Genomic DNA, 22,935 nt, shown 5'->3' with positions numbered 1-22,935 from the left:
GAAAAAGGAATCCTCTTGCACTGTTGGTGGGAATGCAAACTGGTGCAACCACTTGAAAACATGGACGTTCTTCAAGAAGTTAAAAACAGAGTTACCATATGATCCAGTAATCCCACTACTGGGTATTTACCCAAAGAATATAAAAACACTAATTCAAAAAGATGTGCACGCCTATGTTTATTGGAGCAATATTTACAATAGCCAAACTATGGAAGCAGCCCAAGTGTCTGTCAAGAGATGAATGGATAAAAAAGACATGGTGTATATAAATATATACAATGCAATATTATTCAGCCATCAAAAAGAAAGAAATCTTGGCATTTGCAACAAGATGGATGGAGCTAGAGAGTATAATGCTAAGCAAAATAAGTCAGTCAGAGAAAGACAAATACCATATAATTTCAGTCCTACATGGAATTTAAGAAATAACACAGATGAACAAAGGAAAAAAGACAAAAAAACCAGACTCTTAACTATAGAGAACAAACTGATGGTTACCAGAAGAGAGGTGAGTGGGGGGATGGGTAAAACAGGTGAAGGGGATTAAGAGTACACTTACCATGTGATGAGCACTCAGTAACGTGTAGAATTGCTGAATCACTATATTGTACACCTGAAGCTAATATAACTGTATATTATCTATACTGGAGTATAAAAAAATTAATTTAAAAAAAGGAAGGAGGGGCACCTGGGTGGCTCAGTCGGTTAAGCGTCTGCCTTTAGCTCAGGTCATGATCCCAGGGTCCTGGGATTGAGCCCCCTGTTGGGCTCCCTGCTCAGTGGGAGTCTACTTGTCCCTCTGCCTCTGCCCTTCATCCCCGCTTGTGCTCTCTCTCTTGCTCTGCACTCTCCCTCTCAAATAAGTAAATAAATAAAATCTTTAAATAAAAAAAATTTTTTAAATAAAATAAATAAATAAATAAAAGGAAGGAGTCACATGATCAGATTTACATTTATAAAGGATTACTCTGGCCTCTAGATCAAGAAGGGATAGAAGGCAATCAAGAAGGGGAGCAGGGATATCTTAGCAGGAGCAGAGGTAAGCAATGAGGGTAAGCAATTAGGGTACTGGCAGGCAAATGGGAGAGATGTGGACAGATTGGACAAATACTTGGAAAGGAATTTCAATAAGACTTGCTGATGGAATGGGTGTATGGCTGAAGAAAAGGGTGGTACCTGGTTGGAATCCTAAGTATTAGTTGGTGAAACTGGTAGCTGGGGCCATTTTTTTGTTCTGTTTTGGGCAAGTCAAGTTTAAGATCCTTCCTAGTCTTCTACACGGAAATGCTAATTGGGTGGATGGATACAAGTGTGATGCCTAGGGGACAGCTGGAGCTGTAACTTTGGAAATCATGAGCATATTCATGGTATTTGAAGGCATGACACTGGACAAGCTCACTCACAGAAAGAGTGTGGTGAACTCAGGACATAGCTCAGGGGCCTTAAACATGTAGAGGTCAGCGACAAGAGTTAAGAGGAGCCAGGATATGTGACTAAGAAGGTACAGCCAGGGAGGTAGCAGTAAAATCAGGAGTGTGTGTCCTGGAAGCCAACACATAAAGTCAGTGTTCCATAACGAAGGGTGAAATTCAACTGCGTCAAATGCTACTGACTGATCGAGCAATATGACTACTAACTACTGACCACTGGATTTGGCAACGTGATGGTTACTGAAGACTTTGATCAAAACAATGAGAGCAGGGAGCTAGACTAGAACCCACCTTGTAATGGCCTGTTTGGGGGAGGTCAAGAGAGCAAGTACGGACAATTTTTAGGGAAGCTCTACCACAAAAGGGAGCAGAGAAGTGGGGCAGCACTTAAAGGGAGTTATCAGGTCAAGACATGTGTTTTTAAGATGGGAAATAGCAGAGCATTTTGTAAGGTAACAGGAATTATTCAGAGAGGGCAACATTTATGATAAAGGAGACGAGAGAGAGAATATAGAAACAGGTGAGTAGAGGGAACCCAGCACACAGATGGATTGAGAGACCCGCATGAGGAGCGGGAACACGATTTCCACTGTGACTTGAGACACCAGAGAACATGGACCCAGATGGTAAAACAAAAAAAAAGTCTCGTTCTGTTTTCTTCATGACGTAGGAAGTGAGAACCTTACCTGTTTGCCAGGAGGCAGGGCAAGACTCAGGAGTAGAAATAACACAGACTCTCAGACAGCCCTTCAGAAAGGCCAACCAATTTACTAGAGAAACATAGCTGCCAGGCAATAGTAAGTGCGTGTTTGAAGACTTCAGCCAGGAATCCAAGGTTGAAGCAGTTAGCCTGCTATGTAATACTCTGCAGCCATGTTTGGCTGCTTGGGGGCAAGGGAGAAGAAAGTGAAGAGCAGGCTGGGTTTCACTGAGTGCACGCAGCAGAGGGAGAGACTGCAAAGAGAATGAGAATATTTGCAAAGGAGCGATTTATGACGACAGTGGAGTGGAGTGGCGGATCTCGAGAAAGGAGTCAGGTCAACAGGTTGGGGGACATGTTAGGGTTGAACACAGTTGGCGTGTGGGTGCTTGACGAAGCAAGCCAGGGGTTCGCAGGTGGGTTTTAGAGAGTGGGGTGCTGAGAGGTGATATTTGTGAAGCTATGAACTGCCAGTGAGGACAGGATCTTAGAGTTGAAGCCATATGCCGCTACTCAGAATTTCTGACTGTGAGCAGCACACCGACTTGGGCTGGCTGAAGTAGAAGAGACTAACTAGCAGGAACAACCCAGCTAGGACGCTGCCACTGGCCCTGGATACTGTGGGGCCTATCCCACTGCCACCATGAAGCTCACCCTCCACCCCTTCCTCTTTTAGCCTCGCCTCTGAAGATTCAAAGGCCCAGGTACGTGAGTCCTACCCTAGTGCTGGAGCTTGGGTCCTGTGCCTTTCCTTACTCGTTCTAGAAATGGAGGAACCCCTCCTTGGGCTTCCTTAGCGGTGGAAGTGGTCCTGCCTCCCACCGAGCTCACAGAGAGGATTCTTTAAAACTAAGAAGGGGTCTGGGCAGATAATGGCAGTCAAAGAAAAAAAATTTTTTTAAAGAACAAAAGATAGAAGATAAAGACAGAGGTGAAGGAACAGGTCAAACCCCTGTTCTCTGGGAGCTCCTCTTCTAGCAGGAGATCTGGTCTCTTCATTCTTCCAACAAAGGAGGCTTCCACTGCAGTGTCAACGCCAGTAAGGCAACGCTGTGACCTCGAGGATCTCCCCAGCTGCAGTCTTTCCTGCTGGCTAACCCCTAAATTCTTCCCGTAGAACTCACAAGCTTTTCATCTACAATAAATAATAAAGGGCTTAAAATGCTAAACAACTGGTTGAGGTAAAAGGAACCAAACCTGTTTATACTAAAACAGATCAAATAATACCAACAACTGTGTTAAATATAAATTAAGCACCCTGTCATGCCGGGCTCTTCCCGATGCTTGCTTGACTGTCGCAACACACCTAGAACACGGACACTGTTACTAGTTCCACTTTACGGAGAAAGTGAACAAGGCATTGAGATGTTAAGTAATTTGGGTAGGAGGGGGCAGGGCCCGGAAGTCTGGCTCTAATAATGACTTGCTATCACACCTTTTCCTCTGTTGTTGTCCTTTTTGTGTTTAAGTCGGGGAGAGGATCTGAAAGCAGGTAAACCCTACAGGAAAAACAGGCCACTCAGTACAGAAAGGGAGAGGCTAGCCTGAAAGTTGCCAGACAGATGGAAGCCATGAGGATGTGCCCAAAGCTCAGAGGAATAATGCTGCTAAGAATCTGCAACCTTGCTCTGCCCGACTTACGGTTTGGAGGGGATTTTGTTTTTCTTTTTCTTTTTTTAAGAGAGTGAGAATGGGGGAGCAGAGAGAGAGAGAATCTTTTTTTTTTTTTTAAGATTTTATTTATTTATTTGACAGAGACAGCCAGCAAGAGAGGGAACACGAGCAGGGGGAGTGGGAGAGGAAGAAGCAGGCTCATAGCAGAGGAGCCTGATGTGGGGCTCGATCCCATAACGCCAGGATCACGCCCTGAGCTGAAGGCAGACGCTTAACCACTGTGCCACCCAGGCACCCCGAGAGAGAGAATCTTAAGCAGGCTCCACACCCAGCTGCATGAGCTCGACACAGGGCTCAATCTCACAAACCTGAGATCATGACTTGAGCCAAAATCAAGAGTTGGATGCTTAACTGACTGGGCGACCCAAACAAGTTTCTTAATCTAGGAGACCTACTTGCTGTTCTCAATACTAGGAGAGCTAAAGGGAGAACAGAACAGGCAGATTCTGAGAGTGGAGTCCCTGAATGATAAGATGGGAGTGCGGACAGTTTGTACTGTACAGTTTGGCACAGAATAAATATTAACTCTGAATCCACTGGATAACCTGAACAAGGTACAAAACCGGAGCACTGTGGTCCATGACGCCCCTTTAGCAAGCTGGCTGGACCCCAGCAAGGGCTTCTCCAGCTGTCAGCGTGGGAGGTTTGGGAGCTGCCCTAGCATTTAGGGTGCAGCGTGGGGACCATTTCCGTCCACAAGGAAAAGTCATGTCTGTGCTTAGGGTTTGGCAACTCTTCCTGCCATCTCTTCCCTGGGTAAGAGACAAAATGGCAGTTGTCCTACAATTTTTACCTATTGCACAAGCTATAAATTCATCCCTAAGTACATCCTTCAGCGATTCAAACCAAAGCTTGCTTTATCAGCGCTTAGAGTTAGATGGCCTCCAGCTACCTTAAAACATAGCCATATGCTCCCTGATATTACAGGTCCTATTATGCAAGGCTCCTCCCCAGTCCCAGAGGAGACTGAATGACATGCCATTGCTTGCTGTTGCTTCCTATTCACATTTTTAAATAACAGAATAAAAAGAAAAAAATCCGGCCACAATTGGCTCCAGTTGGTGTGAATAATGTGATGTGGTTGTCAGATTCCTGGAAAGCCGCCAATATGGTCATTAGCTGGCCAATACTGGGCCCACTTATAAAGAGAATAAGGAATACAACTTTAAATGAGGTCGATTTTAAGGAGACATTAAGTTTGGCATTTGGGTGTGGGATGAAACAATCTATGAATTAAAACCCTCGTTGCATGAAGTGCCCTCCCTAAGAAAAGGGAGATAGACTGGGATGAGATGGAGCTTCCTCAATTTTGGAAATTGAGCTTTGCCCAATTAAAATCTGGTCCTTTTTTGAAGTCTATGATGGAAGAATCCTAGCTCTGACAGGTTGGCAGTAATCCTTGTGATCTATTTTACTGGGATATATATTGTCACTGCAAAAATAAAACATTCTACAAAACTGGAGAGCAGACCCTGCCTGTGATCATTAGACAGACTGGACCAAGTGCCTCAAGCCTTTGATGCCCCTGACATATTATTTTCTGGATGGTGTCCAGCAACCCAATGCAGAATAGCTTTTTCTCTACTGTATCCAGATGGCAAATGGAAGAGATCAAATTCAACAGTTTCAGAGCTAACCTTAATGGATGTGAAAGGCTGGATTCTCTACTAGCTGTTCAGAGATCTATGATACCAAAAAAAAAAAAAAAAGCCTTTGAACAAAGAGACAAATAATTGGCTTTTCTCTCTCTCTCTCTCTTCAAAACTAAACCATGGTTGTGGTAATCTGGTTCAAATCCATCTTCTGGCTGAAAAGGACAGCCAAATATCTGATCAGTTCTAATCATTGACACCCTCATGACACTTTCTGTGAAGTTCAGATGAGTGTTGTTCTTAATATTCCGGGCATCTTTTTTTTTTTTTTCCCCTGCCCTTCGAGTAAATATTTTCAATCTTGCTCTATTTCCTCCAAAACTTTAATAAAATATATATATATATGTAATCAGCAGCTTCTTATAGTAAGATTCTCACACCCCTACTAAAGAAAGAATTGCAGAATTGGCTAGCGTGACCCTTACATATTTGTTACCGCATACACTAGAAGTTCATTTATGAAGCCATTTATACAGAAAGGAATAGGTATGAAAGTCTATTTCACTCTCCAGACAAGAGGTTTTACGTATTGAAGTACCACAAATACTTCATTATAAACCAACTGCACATAAAAATCCAATCTTGATCATAAGATCAGCTTTGTAACTGGTTAGCAGCAGAGAAGGCAATGAGGAAGAAGGCTCAATATTTGAAAGAAATAGATTACCTTTTGTGGGTTAAAGGAGTTCTTAACCATGGTTTATGGACTTCTGAAATTGCACATAAAGTTCTGAGAATTTATATACATATTTTTCTTGGTAGAAGGTCCACATTTTAATCAAAGGAAATAGTAACCTCCCCCCACCAACCCAAAAAGTATAAGAACTCTGAGGACAAGACTTAATAGAAACAAGATGAGGTACATTAACATATCTAAAGAAAGAATATGTCCCCTGGAGGGTAGCAGCTTAGAAAAGCACTCTGTTGGGAAAACCTTGGCCATGTGTTTTAAAGAGTTGTCCAAGGGAAATGGTGCTGTGAAACAGACCAAAAATATGTTGCCCAAGGAGCAGGTATGTCCCATAATGCAGATGAAGCTTTGGGTTCTTCAACTGGATTACACTAGCCAATAAGGTGATCTAATGAACTCTCCTTGTTTTGATTCCCCACCTATCAAACTACCTTATTTAATAATCTGGTTTTCTAATTAAATTTGCCTGCAAGTAGAGACTATGGTAATCAGTAAAGAAAAGTGACTGGTACTCTGTCACTCCAAATACATAGATGATATGTGGTGTGTGCGTGGGTGTGTGCATGGACTTGAGTGTGCGTGCGTGCACACATGCACATGCACTGGTCTATGAAACGTTTTCCTCATTTGGCTCCTGGATGTCACCTTTTTCTACTTTTCCTTCTCCTAATCTGGCTACTATTGTCTTGGCTGGTTCTTCTCATCATCCTAATCTCTTAATGTTGAAATGCCCACAGGCTTAGTACTTGGACTCTTCTCTTTCTACAAACACCACCTAAGTGATCACACCCAGTCTCACAGCTTTAAGCACCCAGTCTCTATACCAAAACTTCACAGATTTATAGCTCCATCTAGACCTGACCCTTCAGCTTTGGTCTCATGAATCTAAGTGTTTGCCTGACATCTCCACTTAGATGTTCCCTATGCATCTAAATTCCACATCTCAAAAACTCAACTCCTCATCTGCCCCCCCAAAGACTTGTTCTTCTCACAGTCTTTACCATCTCAGTAAGTGGCAAATTCATTCTTCCACTTGCTCTATCCAAAAGCCATCGGTCTTGACTCTTTTCTTCCTTTCATCCTACATCTAATCAGAAAATCTTATTGGCTTTATCTCCTTCAAAATAAATATCCAGAATCTGACCACTTCTCATGAAACCATTTTTACTACTCATCCAAGTCCGACCACCACTGTCTCTTGCTTGGATCTTGTACTAGCTTCCTAACTGGTCTCCTTGCTTCTATCCTTGCTCCTCCGCATTCTATTTTTAACATAAAAGTGAGAGTAAGCTCTAGAACCTTCATCAGATCATACCACTCCCCTAAACCAAGTCCTCCGAAGGCTTTCCAACAACTCATGTAAAAGACAGTCTTCACAGTTGCTTCTGAGGTTCTATACAATTGAACCCCCACTTCCACCTTTCTATTAGCTATCTGACTTCATGTCCTACTACTATTTGGGGCATATTCAACCCAAAGTTAGAACCCTCACTACCTCCCCTTTTTAGCTATGTGCATTTTGTTGCTCCTGTGACAAGTTACTTAACATCTATTTTATAGATCCTCATCTGTCAGCACTAGCACTGGGTTTATATAGGGTTGTTATAAGAATTACATGACTTAATATTTGCAAAGTATTTAGAGAAGTATCCAACACATACTAAGTACTACATAATATTTGCTAAACAAAGAAAATGCTCATTCTTCTTCAGCCACATTAGTCTCCTTGTTGGTCTTCAAACATGCCAGATTAGCCCATTTCCATTCTTGTTTGCTCCACCTGGCATGCTCTTCCCCCAGATATCCACTTTGTACATGTTCTTACCACCTTCAAGTCTTTCCTCAAATGTCACCCTTTTGGAAGCCTTCACCGACCACCTAATCTCCAACTGTACTTACCATTTCCTGTCTCTGCTTTTTTTCCATCGCTTATTATCATCTAACATATTATATATTTTAATTACTTTTTTATTATTTGTTTCTGTCTCTGAAATGTAAGATTTTTGTCTATGTTCTTCAATGGTTTATCTCTACCACCTTGCACATTTTAAGTGTTCAATATTTGTTGACCACATCAATAGAAATAAAATATTCATGACTTTTTACTTCCATGAATTAGAGATGTGGATACAGTTTACCAGGTGACAAATCCAAATATTCCACTGAACAGTCTTTTAATGGTTCAGGAGACATTGGGCATAAATAGTCCAAAATGTCTTACATGGCTACAAAAATTGGAGAAGAATAATTATTTACATGTATCCAGCCCTTCATTGTTATGTTCCCACCTCTTAAAAACTCTCCTACATCAATTAAAGGCTTGGGAAGCTGGCACTCTTTCTTCCCTAACTTCCATTATACAAGAGAGTTCAAGGATCAGGTACACTACACCTGCAATACACCAGCATTCAATATACTTGTTTGGTCTCTCCAAAGTCAACCACCTATTCCCATGGTCAGCAACTGGACCTTATCATCACCATGATTCCTCCATTTTTGTAATCATAAATGTCAATATTCCACTCAGTCTGAAACCTTCCAGTTTTCAACTCTTCCTGCTTTTATTTCCACTATACCTACTTCCAAAGTTCATTTAGGAATCAGAGCCTCTGATTTTCCCATTTTTCCTCCCTGGTGCAGCAGTCCCTACTTGTCCCCTCCTCTTCCCTACCTAGCCTGGCTCCAAGGTCAATCATCTGGACTCTGCTCTCATTTGCAACCCTAACTGCTCTTGCTACTAAGTCTCAACAGCCACATAAAAGGCCAAACCTGGATCAAGGCTAGAGAGTTTGTTCTTCATTTACACACCCTGGTGGCTAAGCACTTTTGGTGAAAAATCTCAAAGCAATGCAGAATTTACCTATAAATCTAATTTATGGTTTCTTATCTCATTTAGGCTCTCAACTCTCAACACTGCTTATTGAATCCTTTTTTTTAAACTTACATACCCCTCACCATATGCCTGGTACTGTTCTAGACACTTATAAATATTAACTCATTTAATCCTCACAGCAGTCCTCTGAGGTAGATACTATTATTGTCTCTGTTTTACAGATGAAGAGGTTAAGACACAGAAAGATTAAGTGACTTGCCAAGCACATAATGCTAGTTAGGGACTAAAGTGGTGGAGCCTACCAGCTCTGAACCCTGACAAGTCTGACCACAGAACTGAAGCTTTTAACTTTTTATTTTATTTTATTTTTTTATTTTTAACAGCTTTTATTTGATTTTTTTTAATGTTTTTTTATTATGTTAGTCACCATACAGTACATCCCCGGTTTCCAATGTAAAGTTTGATGATTCATTAGTTGCGTATAACACCCAGTGCACCATGCAATACGTGCCCTCCTTACTACCCATCACCGGTCTATCCCATTCCCCGCCCCCCTCCCCTCTGAGGCCCTCAGTTTGTTTCTCGAAGTCCATATGAAGCTTTTAACTTTTAATTCACCTTGATGAAGATGAAGATGAAGAAAATGAGATAGAGAGGTTCAGTAACTTGCCCAAGGACATCTGGTTATCAAGTGGAAGAACTTGGATTTGAACCCAGTTAGACTTTAGAGTCCATACACTAAACCACTAACCTATCTCATATCCTCAGGTAAGCCCCTGAGAGAATTATACCCAACAGATTTCGGAGTCCCTGATTTCCCATCCCATTCCCAGCAAACTGATCTAGACACACAGTCATCTTTCCTCCAGTCTCAGGGCTGATCTCTCTCTCCTAATGTTTAATCATTTGCTCTGGATTGCATTTCTTCTGTTTCTTTCCATCTCTCTCCTGTATCTTCAACCTCTCCCTCTTCACTGGCTCCTTTAATCACACTCAAGTCGCTTCCATCTTCAAAGACCCCACCACCAAAAACTTTGCTTGGTCAGACCATTCTTTATAGCTCTCTTCCTCTTCTCTGACACTTCCTTCTCACTCAGGCTCCTCAAAACAACAATCCTCACTTCCTCGCCTCTGTCTCACTGTAATTAATCTTCTGCACCAATAACTCTTCTAAAGCTGTAGCTGCTTACATCTTTAGTGACATTCCAATTGTACATGCCAGCAGATAATTTTTAGTCCTTATACCACACCACTATCTTGCTCTTCACTGAGTCTGAAATCCTCTAACCCCTCGAAATCCCTAGATCCACACACACTCCAGTAACTCTTCTCCCATCTTTGTCTCTTTTTCAGATTCATCAACTCTGGGCTCTCTCCTAGAATTCAGCCTACAGAGGGTTAAAAACCCTTGATTTTTAAAAATTATTTTTCCCACTTTACACGCTTTTCTTGATGATCTCGCTAAAGAAGACACAAATTTAAGTGCTATTCAGCTGGCAGTAATCTTATCGGTAGTCACAGCTTTGTTACTCCTTTTTGAAGATTCACTACTTTCTCTCCCAAGCCCTCCTAACATGTGGTCCAAATGGAAGCTGGATGACCCTATCTCCAAATCTAAAGGTGGGGATTTTGCTTTCAAGAAGACAGGTATCATGGAAGTCTGACTCCAAAGTCTGCTATTTAGACAGAAAAATAAGACTAGAGCATAAGCTGTATCTCTAGTTGAGTCATAGATATGTTAATATATTCCCAATCAAAATTAAGGACACATGGTCTGCTACAGAATCTCTCTTCCATTTTAGAATGTGAAAAACAATGTGGGAGATGTCATATGGAGGCTGAAACATTGGAATTTGCAAGACATTTTAAAGATTTATGGGTATAACTGGTCCCTGATTTAATAAGATGTCTGGCCACTGTAGTCACAGACTTATCTGGAAGATGCTGCAATCCTTTTAACAGACATGACATTCTGTGACAGTTCTATGATTATGCTGGGTTGATTTAAGGTTTTATTAAATATGTAAAGGAAAAATTGGTAACAAATATAACAATAAAACTTTCCTTATCGACTACTAAAATACCACTGGCCACTTTAAAAAGAAGAAAATATTAGCTCTTTGTAATAGAGATTAAAATCTGCTTGAATCACACTGCTCTCCTCTTACCACAGTGCACAGAAAAATGGAACAGCATTAAATTGTATGCTTACAAATGGCCTCACTGTCTACACACTGTAACAGTGCAGTGGGACCTAAGGCTATTAATCTATGTAGGGCATACCAAGATCAATAGAGCAAAGGTACTAGGCACAGTCTGACAGGTTGTTTTCAAGGGACTTAAGATGGACAATTAAGAGAAAAGGCAATGTTAATACAATAAAAGAGCTTTTTATTTCCTTCACGAGCTGCATGAATCCTTGATTTATAATATTAGAAAACACAACATCAGTTGTTGTATAGATAATATAGCACATTTACTGAACCAGACAGTATTCTGAGGCAAAACTATGCTCAAAATAAAATCTTCTCATCTTAATCCTGAGTATGTCTATACTTTCCTATACACAGAGGTAACAAACTTTAATGATATGTAGAAGTAGCAAACTGAAGTATAAGAGGTTATGCCTTTGAAAAATAAAGTTAGAGCTAGAGTAGCAATAAAAGTCCATTATAGCAACAACTTGGAAATTACAGCCTTCTTGGAAAATCACTGAAATAAAATTGGCATTATCTTCCAATCACTTATAAATATCTGGATACTTAGGACAATTACCAGGTCATTTATGAACTGCAGCAAACACTGAACATCTTCTAAAATTAGATACATAAAAACGTACAGTTTAAATTCAACAATATGCTAAATGCCAATGGTACGCATTTTCTCTTGTCTTACCTCCTTGGCTTTACTTTTCACTGAATTCATTCACTCAAATACTTATTGAGCTCTTTCTGTTACAGGAATTATTATGCCAAAAATTTAAGTAATAACTCATTTTCTCACACATATAGTTATCATAGCCGAGGCACAACAGGAAGAATCCTTCCCTCCCCAGCTTTTATGACTGCTGGAGGTCTCCATGAACATACTTCTGGTAAGATCTGCCTGCTGAGTGGCCGCCTAAGGCTGCACCTGTGGAACCCTGGTATTAATTATAAGCCATTTCCTGCTGGAGTGTTCATAAAAGGTCTAAAAAAAAAAAAAAAAAAAGCACACTCTCCATCTGTCCTAAAGCAAGTACCTATAAACAGAGACCGAATATAAGGATGTGTTAATTTCTGTAGGGAAGGTACAAAATCCTATAAAACTTCAAAATGGGAACAATCATTGCCAACTTCAGAACAAAGTTTTCTGGAACCAATAGAGAAGTTCTGTTGTTGTTGTTGTTGTTGCAAATTCCAGTTAGCTAACATACAGGGTAATATTAGTTTCAGATGTAAAATATAGTGATTCAACACTTCCATACATCACCTGGTGCTCATCATGACAAGTGCATTCCTTAATCCCCATCGTCTATTTCACCCATCTCCCCCACCAACCCCCCTAACTCGCCACCCCCTGCCAGTAAACATCAGTTTTCTCTATAGTTAAGAGTCTGTTTCTTGGTTTGCCTTTCTCTCTCTCTTTTCCCCCCTTTTCTCGTTTGTTTTGTTTCTTAAATTCCACATATGAGTGAAATCATATCTTTGTCTTTCTCTGACTGACTTATTTTGCTTAGCATAATACACTCTAGCTCCATCCATGTCATTGCATTCTTTTTGAAGACTGAGTAATATATATATATATATATAATATATATATATATATTCCATATATATCACTTCTTCTTTATCCATTCATCAGTTGATGGACACTTGGGCTGTTTCCATAATTTGGCTATTGTAGATAATGCTGCTATAAACATCGGGGTGCATGAATCCCTTTGAATTAATGTTTTTGTATTCTTTGGGTAAATACCTAGTAGTGCAATTGCTGGTCATAGTATAGTTTTATTTTTAACTTTTTGAGGCACCTCCATACTGGTTTCCACAGTGGCTGCACCAGTTTGGATTCCCACCAACAGTCAATAGGGTTCTCCTTTCTCTATATCCTTACCAAAACCTGTTTTTTGTGTTGCTGATTTCAGCCATTCTGACAGGTATGAAGTGATATCTCATCGTAGTTTTGATTTGTATTTCCCTGATGATCAATGATGTTGAATATCTTTTCATGTGTTTGTTGGCCATCTGTATGCATTCTTTGGAAAAACGTCTATTCATGTCTTCTGCCCATTTTTTAATTGGATTATTTTTTGGGTATTGAATTTGATAAATTCTTTATATATTTTGGATACTAACTCTTTATCAGAAATGCCATTTGGAAATACCTTCTCCCATTCCATAGGCTGCCTTTCAGTTTTGTTGATTGTTGCCTTTGCTGCGCAGAACCTTTTTATTTTGATGAAGTCCCAATAGTTTATTTTTGCTTTTGTTTCCCTTGCCTCAGGAGACATATCTAGAAAAAAGTTGCTACATCCAGTCTCAAAGAGGTTACAGCCTGTGTCCTCCTCTAGGATTTTTATGGTTTCAGGTCTCACATTTAGCTCTTTAATCCATTTTTAATTTATTTTTGTGTATGGTGTAAGAAAGTGGTCCAGTTTCTTTCTTTCTTTCTTTCTTAAAACATGTTGCTGTCCAGTTCTCTGAGCACCATTTGTTGAAGAGATGGTCTTTTTTCCATTGGATATTCTTTCCTGCTTTGTCAAAGATTAAGTGACTATACTTTGTGGATTCATTTCTATTCTGTTCCGTTGATCTACATGTCCATTTTTGTGCCAGTACCATACTATTTTGATCACTATAGCTTTGTAATAGAACTTGAAGTCCGGAATTGTGTGTTTTTGTTTCATTTTTTTAAAATGGTGGAATACAGACAAATAAGAATGGGAAGAAATGCCTTTCCAAGAAGAGACAGTGGCATTAACAAAGAAGTAAAAGGGAAGAGCTCTGAGCGAACTTGGAAATTCTATGAACGCCAAGGCAAAAGATCCATGTAAGACAGCAATGGCCTAGAAAAGTGTTTTGGATCTAGACTGTGGAAAGTCTTGATGTGAAGCTCTAAGGGGACTAAATTTCATTAGAGGCCCCCAAAGGTTGCTGATCAAGGGGAAAACCATAATTAGACTGCTGCTTTAAGAGGATTATTCTGATAAGACTGATTTTGGGGAGGAGGAGATGGAAGGGTAGAAAAGTGTGGTGATGGGGGAATCAAAGAATTATTAAGACAGATAAGGGTAGAGGAGAGAAAGTTCACTGAGTAGAATTATATGTAATTTAAGAAATAATCATCATCCAGCATGAAGGACCCACTAGGTTTTATGCACTGGCAAAAGGACTTTTGGGAAGTGCTATATATATATGTATATATATGTGTGTGTGTGTGTGTGTGTGTGTGTGTGTGTGTGTGGCAGGATCTCGAATCCACATATTTCTACAAGGCATTATTATGAATACCTGACAGATGAGAAAACTAAAGTTAGGGAGGTCAGATAACCTGCCTGGCATCACACAGCTGGTACAACCAGGCCTAACTGATCCCAAGAGTCACGTACCTTCTGCTTTATCACACTTCCTCTTAGGAAGGGACCAGTAAACTTTAAAATGACAAGTATAATGTTCCTGTGACTGCTTATTCTCTAGACACTTGCTTCTCTAGGTTACTGAGTTTCACAGCTTGGTGGCATGGGGGTGGCTGGAAAGTTGCCAGCCATTGGGAAAGCCAAAGTTGCCTGCCTGCAGAGAAGGATCTTCCTTCACAACCAAGACAGCCAGGTAACTAGTATCCACGGAGGGCCAACCTGGCTCTCTCCCCAGAACTGGCAAGGGCTCCACATAGTCTGGTCCTTAACATCTCCCTTGGGACTCCACCCTCATCCTGCACACTTAGCCCCTGCTCAAGAGACCTCTTCTGTCTTCCAGCAAATTTATGAACTGGCTGCTTAGCCCATTCTCCCCATGGGAGGGCAGGAATCCAAATCAGGGATTTGAGTAAACAGCTCCATATCCCTTCTCCATTCTCCCACTTCCCAAAAGGGGCCCAAGGTAACATAGTGAGTAAAGTTTGGGCCTGAATAACTATAAAATAGAATGGACCATGCAGTCTTTGTTCATGGGGAATATTAGGAAAAGGTCATGAGGAGCCCTTGGGTGTATAAAACAAATTCTGTTCAACGTTGCTCATTTTAAAACCTCAACAGCATCCTAATTGATGTACTAACAGGAAACAATTCACTTTAATTCAATTACTGAATTAGAGACCCCTTTAAAAGCTCCTTGGAATGAGGATCCTTTAGCATAAAATTCTCACTTATCACTTGCAGAAATGGCCCACAACACTAATTACTTTCATCTCTCCCATTTTCCCACTTTGCACCTCTGCTACTTTTGAAGAAAGTACTCTTGACATAAATCCCAACTAGACCCTAGATAGTGGTCCCTTGGTCATCCATCAGCTCCAGCACTCACCACCTCCCCTCTGCCTGCAGGGCTGTGCACAGGTTGACCTTTTAGCTATCGACTGTGTGTAAACAGAACTTCCTACATGTACCTTGGGACTCATGTGTTTAAAGCCCTTATTTTACACATGGTAATCCTAGTGGCAGTAGCCAAATAGAGACATGGAGATAAATTTACAAGACAGCTTTGCTCCTTCTTCATAATTCATCGAGCCAAACAAGAGTATAGGAACAGTGACAACAAAGGATGATTTATAATTTCTACTCTGCGTGTCACCATGGCAAGATATATAAGTGGCTTTCATAGAATGAATTTAAAAGTTACAAGGCAGTTATCTGCATATTATCATGGGTTGAGTTGTTTAATGGCATTTTATTACAGTTAGGGTACAGACTTTGGAATTAAGCTACCAGGGTTTATATCTGGGCTCTAACATTTGCTAGCTATGTGATCTTGGGTGAGTCATTTAACCTCTTACTATTCTCATCGACAAAATGGGGTTCATATTAGCACAAACCTCATTGGGTTGTGAGGATTAAATAAGCTAATGCATGTCAAGTGCTTAAAACCTTGCTTGGTACATGGTAAGCATAAATATGTGCTAGTATCACCTCCTCCATCATAATTGTGCTTATAATAACTATTGTGTCTATAATAACACTAAATGATTTCAATACAAATATGAAAATAACATCCACTGAACTAAAACTTTAAGGAATACCGATATTTACTTAGATTCATCATCATTACAACTGGTTAAAAAAAATTGGAAGACACAATGAGAATTTAATCAGTGAGTCAAAATTTTAGATGACTAAATAGTGAAACTTGGTATGCTGCAATCAAGATTAAAAGAATATGTGAAGCATTTTGCAGACTAAAAAGTGGTGTATTAGAACAGGATATTATAGGAAATAATAGATTCCACTTGAAAAGGTTTTGCAAGGTGAGATTTATCATTTTATTTTATGCTCTCAAATACCTTAATGAAAAATCTACAACTATCATCCTAAAAACCTGGGATAAGAAGCAATGGAACCAAGGTCATTCATTCAGGGCTCTACCCACAGTGGACTTGCCCCGCCCTATAGTGAGTCACAGCCAGATCAGCAGACCAGGAATGAAAAGGAGAAACTGACAGCCCTGCATGCTGGCTGGTGTCCTGGCCTAGAGGGCAAGGGATTGAGAAGCAGAAATTGTGAGAATCTCCAATGGTTAGAAATCAGGGTGACTTAACTTTGCCTTTTAGGAGACAAAGGGGGCAGTCAAAAGGCAGTTCCTTAGCCAACCAGAAGTAGGTTCAATAGATGCCAGGATGACTGCGTGCCATGGAAAAAGAAAGCTGTAGATGATTTTTGATAAATGGCTAGAGGCCCAATAGAACTTAGATGTCAGGGTGCTGTGAAGAACTTGATATGACCTTGACTCATTCAGTAAGCTGGGAAGTTAAGAAAAAGTGTTATGCCTCCTCCTGGGAATAAAAGATATGGTATTGCTAAGAGATGATATATAGAGAAAACTGTAAATGCTCGAGCAGAGTTAAATTAAGTCAAGCTGGAGTCAATGTTGCACCTCTGTGCCTATAAATTCTCTCTCCGCATCTAGCGTCTCGCACGGGCAGAACAGCTTCCACCCTCTATGAGTAAACTGCTCCTGTGGAAATTCAAGAAGAAGCCCCAGGCCTCATGTTGCAGTCTCTAAAAGAGAAATTCCTGAATCCTGAGAGGTAGTGGTAGAATGGAATCAAGAGCAGAACTGGATAAGTGTGCTTTATGAGGAGGCTAGAGGCTGGGTTAGTTATAATAATGACTAAGGGAATCCAGAGAAACTTCTTTGCGCACAAAGATCAGCATATTATGCAGAAGTAAGCTGTGTTTAGAAAGAAAGAAGGAAAGAAGGAAAACTGACTACCAATATCTTCAGTGCTTGTGCAGCTTATATAAATAGAACATACGTTGCATTTTATTGATAAAATACACACACTGTCGAAGTGAATACTCTCAAACTACTTATTTTCGGGGCAGTTCCTAGAACATAATTCATCCATCACATGTGGCCCTCAGCCAACAAACGTACTTGGATATGTTTGGGAGCTGAAGTATTTTTCAAATGTCATCATAAGAAATTTAAGATTGTGTGGCACCATCTCTGGGGCCGCTGTTTGGTGTGTGGAGGGAGGGTGGTAGGGCGGTGGGGGCGATGAGGTCAAGCAACAGGGCTCTAGCTACCCCTCTACTCCTGAAATCAGAAAAGCTCTGCTTTTATGTTTTATCTAACAGGGACTGATACAAGATTTTATTTGGTAAGAGAATACTACTGGTCAGGTGGAAAAAGCACAGACGAGGCTGAATTTGAATCTCGGTACTGCCATTTACTAGCTCTGACTCGGGAAAGTTACCTAATCCTTCAGAGCCTTAGCTTCCTCTTTTATAAAATGGGTAGAATAATATTTACAGGATTGTTGTGAGAAGAAAATAAGATAAAAGTGTGTATAGCACATTGCACAGGGCCTTAGCATATAGAAGATGCTAGCTAAATGTGCATTCCTTTTCTGAAAGACAGGATTATGTACGGATATAGGCTTAAATATATATATTTGTGTAAGCCTCTGCAGACACTTCTGTAACCTGCAGCCATGCAACAGACAGACTGAGAAAGGATCTCAGGGAGCAGCCTTACTGCTGCTAGCATTTCCTGGCCGTGGATGCCAGAACAGTTACTAGCAAAAATCCTCAGCATCCACTTACTGTTCCTCCTCTATATTTTCATCAGTTACCATCAGTAATTTCCATTATCTATTCAAATAAAGTTTTAAAAATTATTATTTCTAATAAGCTAAGTCAGTTTGCAAGGAAAACCAATCTAAAGAAGATTTTAAGTGAATGGACTCCTAGGCTGATTGAACTTAAAAGGGGTGTTCAAGTGGGTCCATGCAACACCCTCTAAGAAAAGCACAGAGATGAAGTAGTCCCATCAAACCAGCCCAGTTATTATCTTGCAAAATGATGGCTACAGATGCTCCTGATAGCCCTCCATGCTGATTAGCTCTTGTTGCGAGTTGGAGGCACAATACAGAGCAGAGAGAGACAAGCTAAGGGAAAAGTCACTGGGAACACTACCCCACTTTAATGTCATTAAGATCACAGAAACCTACAACAACAAATACTTATTGCAAAATAGGGAATGAAATCCCAATAGTAAATTTTACCATTCTAATTCCACAATTAATTAGCGCTGTGATTTTAGGCAAGTTACTTAACTAAAGTCAGTTTCCTCATGATTTAAAATAAGGTGCTAATACCTGCCTTAAAGCCTTGTTATGAATAGTCTCTCTTTGATGGTATTCTTGCCAAAATCCATAACGTAATCGTGAGAAAACACCAGACAAACCCAAATTGAGAGACATTCTAGTAAATAATTAACCAATCCTCTTCAAAAGTGCCAAGGTCATTAAAGACTGAGGAAGTGCCATAAATTGGAGGAGACATGACAGCTAAATGCAACAGGGGATCCTGGATTTGACCCCGGACCAGTAAGAGACTAGTGGAAAAACTGGTGAAATTTGAAATGGGTTTTTAGCTAGTATTGTACCAAATTTATTTCTTGGCTTTGATCATTGTATTATGATTATGTAAAAGGAAGCGTGGTGAAGGATGTACAGGAAGACTATGTACTAATTTTGCAACTTGGTAAATCTGAAATTATTTTAAAAGAAAAAAAGTTAAAAAAAAAAAGCAATTGTTTGAAAAGCCTAGTCATGAGAACCGAATACAAGAACAATAATTTAACACATTGCCTTTTTTTTTTTTTTTTTTTTTTTGCAGGCTTGAGTCCTTCATCTAATGGCTAAACTTGGTAGCCATTAACATTGGGAACAGTCCGTTAATACTGGCCACACCCAGCTTGGGACAGCTAACAGCAAAGTGTGCTGTTCAACTGCAACAAAATGTGGACATTTTACACTGAATGATTACAAATAATTCTTGCAAAAGTCTACTAACCATCAATATTTCACTCTTGGTACAACACCATAAGTTAGGGCTTCAAGAAGTGTGGATTCTGTGTTTGGCCAACGATGACAGACTTAAATTTACCTAATGCCATCAATATTTAAACGTAGCATGTCAAATCTTCATTCCTCTGACTCTGTGACTACTCTCATCTTGTCAAACGTCAACAGTTTTTTGTGAGGTAACACCTGGCAAAATAAACCGCTTTCACATAAATTGGAGACAGCTCACAATGAGTATGGCTTAGAAACACTGTTATTCCTGGTTTCTCTCTAATTTTTATTTTAAACTTGAATCTATCTCTAGCCTCGAGGGGCAAAAGCCTACCTTTGAGATAACTCAAGGTCCTCAATGCCAACCTTATTACTCAAGATTTTGTTTTTTAAAGAAAACATTAAAACAACCTAGGAATCATAATACTTTATCAGTCATAGTTTCCAACACAGCACTGCTTTGGCTCACCCACTTTTGCCTCTCACCTCAGGGAGTAACTGAGTAACCAAACTAGTAACAAGCAACTTGGTTATTTCTTAGTTTTTGATAGAATCATCCATAGGATAAAAATATATTTTCTATTAGACTATACTCTTGCAAAATAATTTTTGTCTTCTACAAAGGTTATGAGATATCATAAAAATGTCGAATGCATCTGGTTTAAGAATCCAATTCTTCCTTCACATATTTCTGCATCTGTTCACGAAAATCGCTTTGACTTCAAAGGAAGCTTTTCAAGAGAAAAAGAAGATACATACAGGAAAAGTACCCATAAATTTCTAGTCCTTTTCTAAGGCCATTTTAATAACAGCACTGTGGGACAAGTATCTTTCTAGGTCTTTAGAGATCTAAAGTATCACAGATGATATTACTGACTAAGCATTTATAAGGAGATTTATGCTTTAACACTTTATTCTGGGTCTAAAAGTGATATATCTTCAATTTTGAACATGTGGAAAATACAGAAAGCTTAAAGAAGAAAACTTAAGTGACTTTTAATCCACTATTTAGGAAGACCAAAGCAAAACAAAAAAAAGTTAAAACTGGTTGTTTCCTTCCAGTCTTTTTTTTCATGTGTATATATTTATATAAATTTATATTTACAAACAATATTATAATTACACTATGAAAACAATTTTGTATCTTTTCTCAGTTGGTCTTTCAAAAGACTACATTAGTCTTTCAAACCATCATATTTAATGACTGGAAATTACATGTAGATTTATACTTTAATAGAAATGCTCTAGCTTACATTTAATTCTTATCATACTCAATGATAAATTAAGGGTTTGTAAACATTAATCTGTTCTGGAAGGTCTACATTTTGAAACTATCTAGATTAGCAGTTGATTAATTTTAAGATAACCATATTCATTAATTCCACTGAAACAATAACAGAGGTTTAAGAAATTTTTCTTAGCATTTATAATAATTTAGTGCCCTAAAATTCCCTGAGCAGTCATTAGTGGGTTCTAGCTTATTTTCCTTTTCTTTTTGATTTTCTATTTCTCATGACATCCTCCCCTGTTGGGTTTGGAAAGAGAGGAAGTTTGGATCTAAGGTTTAGTTACTTTGGTACCACAGCTTTTAATATGCTATTAGCTAGCTATAAAATAGTAAACAAACATTTCTGATTCTGCAGAATCAAACCCTCAAACTTCATTGAATGGATTTATCTAATTTTAAATCAATTCTTACCTAACATTGCTGCCTGAAATTTAAAATAACGCTTAAGTAGCTGTTTTGTTGAAAAAGAGCTCTCTAGTATTTCCTTTATCTTTAAATCAATCTTGGGAGGTCCACATCAATGAGGAAAACTTAAGAACAGAACATTAATTTATGAGATGATGGGGAAAAACAGGTTAAACTCAAATCTTGGTTTTCATAATTAATCTCATTGCTTTACTTTGGTTTCATAATCATGGAGCCACAGATTTTCCAAAGCTTGAAGGAACATTAATGGGTTAATCAGTCCCACCCTTCCTCCACTCATTTTACTAAAGAAAACAAATCCTGTGAGATTGACTTGCCATGTCCCACAAGCTAGCAAGTGGCAAACAAATCTCTTGATCTTCGATTTCCTAATTTCAAGTCTAGTGCTCTTTCCAATATACCAGTTACCACACAAAATCCTCACACCTATGCATTTTGACCACGAATAAGCAAGGATGCCAATAAATCACCTAATAATCACAGAATCCCAAGTTTCTTCCTAGTTCCCTGAAGATACGTCCCAAGAGATGTACAGCAATGTGCCTACCACCAAGATCGCACTTAGAAGACATTTAGTAAATGTCTGAATGAGTGAAGTAAATATCTGAGTGAAAGGGGATATATATATATATACACACATACACACACATATATAAAAATTATAAATATGGAAGCCAGTGTCCACGCTCCCAGCACGACACGGTAAAGGTGACAGCAGTGCTGCCAGGTGCAGGACAGAACGATGCACTTTGGCAACTTGCTGTAACTCCCTCACAGAGCCTGCTCCATGCAGGTCTACCTTGGGGAATGAGGAGCCGGAGTGGAAGACGCACTGACACTTGACACTGAAATGCCGCCCTGCCAGGAGGAGGATGTCAAGGGGCTGCTCCGACTTAAATCGTCCGATTCCTCACAAGACTCCTCTCTAATTTCTCCTCTGGCCCCTCAGAAAGGAGGGTGAAATAGTAATAGGACCACGAGAAGGCAGGCAGCTCAGGAAAGATCGGCGCTCTAGCCGGGTTACTTCACACAGGACTTGGCTTCCCGCGTTGCCCGGCAACAGCCGCGGTGCCAAGCTCTCAGGGAAAGAGACGGAGGCCAAGTGGGCAAGCGGAGGGGCGCTCCTCCCACCCCGGCGCGTGACATCATCGCGCATCCTTGCAACGTCGCCACGCTCCAAGTAGGAAGGGAATCTTAGGAGAGTGGACCTTAAGAGAGAAACCGCTCGGTATTCTCCAGAGGAAACGGGAGGAAAGAAACCAGTGGAGGGAGAGGAGACGAGAAGGACCTAGCGGGATGGCAAGCTGGCGGGAGAAAGGCCAGCTATGGTTACCTGAGGAGTCTGAGCAGCTTCGGGTCCTTTATGAAGTGCCCGGATGAAGCTCCAGCACCCACGCGCCTTCAGCATTGAGCGCATCGCCATTTTGAGAGGGGCGGAGCCGTATTGACTTGAGTGACGTCTGCCCGGAGAGCCAGTCCCTGAGTCTCAGCTGTTTTGCTTGCTGCGTAAGCGCCCTGGTCTTCCGGGCGTTCCTCTGTGCGGCTGCGTGCGGGAGTCCGGTCTTTGCAGAGCAGGTGGGGACAGGAACGGGGTGGGGCTAGGCGCTAGTGTTTCCCCTGGAGACCAACTTTTTGTGCGGGCCTCCTGGTGGGAGATTCCCTTTCCGGGGTATTAGTAGCAGCGTTGTAGACTGGAAGAAAGTAAAGTAAATTGCCTTTCGGATTCCGGCCATCCAAAGGCAGC

At 40.3% G+C, this 22,935-nt stretch overlaps 1 protein-coding gene across 2 annotated transcripts in view; it reads right to left on the bottom strand.

Moving 5' to 3' along the window:
* Window positions 1–22,642, bottom strand: part of WARS2 (tryptophanyl tRNA synthetase 2, mitochondrial) — a 96,891-nt gene extending 74,249 nt beyond the window's left edge. Inside the window, exon 1 of one of the 2 annotated variants that reach the window (XM_026483637.4) lies at window positions 22,525–22,642. In XM_026483637.4, coding sequence (XP_026339422.2) covers window positions 22,525–22,614 — 90 coding nt within the window. In that variant the 5' untranslated portion in view covers window positions 22,615–22,642. The remainder of the gene's footprint in view (window positions 1–22,524) is intronic. The other variant, XM_057310334.1, reaches the window with a different exon arrangement.
* Window positions 22,643–22,935: the final 293 nt, after the last annotated feature.

Source organism: Ursus arctos, unplaced genomic scaffold (assembly GCF_023065955.2).
Source record: "Ursus arctos isolate Adak ecotype North America unplaced genomic scaffold, UrsArc2.0 scaffold_12, whole genome shotgun sequence".
In the NCBI taxonomy this organism is placed as follows: domain Eukaryota; kingdom Metazoa; phylum Chordata; class Mammalia; order Carnivora; family Ursidae; genus Ursus; species Ursus arctos.
Note: the sequence above shows the minus strand (reverse complement) of the source record. Positions and strands in the feature narration are given on the sequence as shown.